Source organism: Rhizomucor pusillus (genome assembly GCF_041956525.1).
Source record: "Rhizomucor pusillus strain CBS 183.67 unplaced genomic scaffold VTP01scaffold_13, whole genome shotgun sequence".
In the NCBI taxonomy this organism is placed as follows: domain Eukaryota; kingdom Fungi; phylum Mucoromycota; class Mucoromycetes; order Mucorales; family Lichtheimiaceae; genus Rhizomucor; species Rhizomucor pusillus.
Genome location: NW_027192155.1, coordinates 1 through 2,047, shown reverse-complemented (window position 1 = coordinate 2,047; position 2,047 = coordinate 1). Strand labels below are relative to the sequence as shown.

The 2,047-nt window shown below is 46.2% G+C and overlaps 1 protein-coding gene across 1 annotated transcript; it reads right to left on the bottom strand.

The window, feature by feature from the left end:
* Window positions 1-85: 85 nt before the first annotated feature.
* Window positions 86-1,943, bottom strand: VTP01DRAFT_2384 (uncharacterized protein; the record flags this gene model as incomplete). The annotated part of the gene is made up of 8 exons (XM_069380839.1): window positions 86-193; window positions 258-546; window positions 595-732; window positions 787-1,285; window positions 1,348-1,375; window positions 1,433-1,573; window positions 1,638-1,670; window positions 1,728-1,943. 8 exons carry the CDS (start codon window positions 1,941-1,943, stop codon window positions 86-88), a joined length of 1,452 nt encoding a protein of 483 aa, XP_069237160.1.
* Between the last annotated feature and the right edge of the window lie 104 nt (window positions 1,944-2,047).

Here is a 2,047-nt window from a genome sequence, read left to right as displayed (position 1 = left end):
ACAGATTAAGCACATGCTATCTTTATTGGTGGGTATTTTTTTTGATTTGTAAATATGAGTAGGTGCAGGAATGCATTATGTTTCATTATAGATCACCGTAGATGTGTTTGATGGTCTGTTGCTTGCTGATTGTGCCTCCAGTGTTTTCGTCAAGTAGCGCTTCCGACAGTGCTTCTTGCTCTTGGAGTAAAGCCTACATACGATGGGTAAACTTGCGTTCAAGTAGCCTCTCCATTGATTTCTTCATATGCACTTACGTTCATTTTGATTAGCAGCTCAAACACCTTTAACCAGTTCCTTCTCTCTCGCCACGTTCGTGGTATAATTGCCGACCGCAGCAACACACATGCCCACCGATCCTTGTCCAAAGCTCTTGTGGAGACGAGCGAAAGTTTGTTCCCGATGTAGTGCAGGCCCAAGACTTTTCGTTTTTTGAACGTCTCGAAGGACGCGAACTTGTGATTCGCCATATCCACTTTCAGACACTGGATACTGCACTCAACGATTTTCAGCGTGTCCTCCATGATATGATCGTCATCAATCTCGCTGAACGTACTGTAAGTAAATAGGAATATCAGCACCTTTATCACCTACCCTGATGATTCGACAATCAGACGCTCGATGCGATCAGCAACGCTGGTCCCGATACCATCTGTCAACTTCTTTGGGAACTGTCCCTCGCCCGGCAAACAGATGCCCATGAATTTGTTGGCCATGAAGCCCTTTTCTGCCCTGCAAAAAGTGCATCTTTTAGCTGCGGCAGAATATGTGGCAATGCTCGCTTACCATTGCAGATGCAGCGTTTTGTATACCGCGTTGAAATATTTGATGACCGGTATGACATGGTCACAAAATGGCGTTCGTTCGTTCAATGGCGGCAGCGGTTCAGGTCGGCAGCAGTTGGCATAGAAGTCAGTGAGCACAAGCTGCATCACCTCAATGAGCTTCTTTTCTTCATCACACGCTTCCAGACTCTGCGTCCACAGCCATCTTGGCAACACTAGGAGCTGTTGGTCCATGGCATTTCTGAGAAATGTTAGCGCTTGAGGCATTGATATGAGACAGCCGTTTCTCTCTTGTTGCTCCATATTTTCATGATACTCTTGAAGTATTGCCCTGCTCAGAGACGGATTATTGTAGTCATTGATCTTGATTTCAACGATGTTGCTTAAAGTGTCTTGGTCACCGCTGTCGAGTCGCGGCTTGTTCATCGACAAAGATGGCGCCATCGGCGGAACGAAGTGGTACCGTTTTCGCGCCTTCTCCAGCAAAACTGAGCTCGACGCTAAAGAAAAGAAATAACGCTCAATGCGAGAACCTGAAAAAATATAAAACTGGCGCGCTTACTTGCTCCATCCTCGTTTTTGCGTTTTCCCTAAGGAGCAGAAGTCAACCACATTTTATCATCATCGCCCAACTTGTAAGACAGTACCAGATTGGACGGACCTCCATTGTTTTGCACAATGTTCTGGGTGACTTTGCCATGGCTCGTCCACGTGTCGGCCAGCTTTTCGAGCACGACAGGCTGTTTATCTTCCTGGTGATCTTGTTGCTGCTCACACGCCTGTTGCAACTTTCAAGCACGTGCGTATGATGAAACTGAAAGGCAGATTTGCATGAATATCTGGGCGCCTTACCTTCGCTTCCTCCTTGAGTATGTTCTGCATAGGCTAAATAATGTCTCGTTGTCAATAAACTGAATTCCAGTAGTGGATCTAGCCGCATACCTCAATCTCCTCAATCATCGCCTTCGCCAATTTCTTTATTCCTGGTCTTGCTTGTTGTAGAGCTTTTAAATCTTCAATCATTATCGTGTACACCGCGGAGAGGCTGGTATCGGTGTAAACATTTCGATAGGCAATTGTAGCCTGGGACAGTTTCCAGTCCTTTGCAGGTTTCTGGTGAAAATAGTATTTAGAAGTGCTAGGGCTTGAGCTGCTCATGGTCGCCTTGGCAAAGTGGTGCGAAAGACGATCGGTTCAGGGTCCGCAGGGATCATTTGGCTATTGACCAAAAAATTGACTTTTGCATGTATAGGCAGTCACAG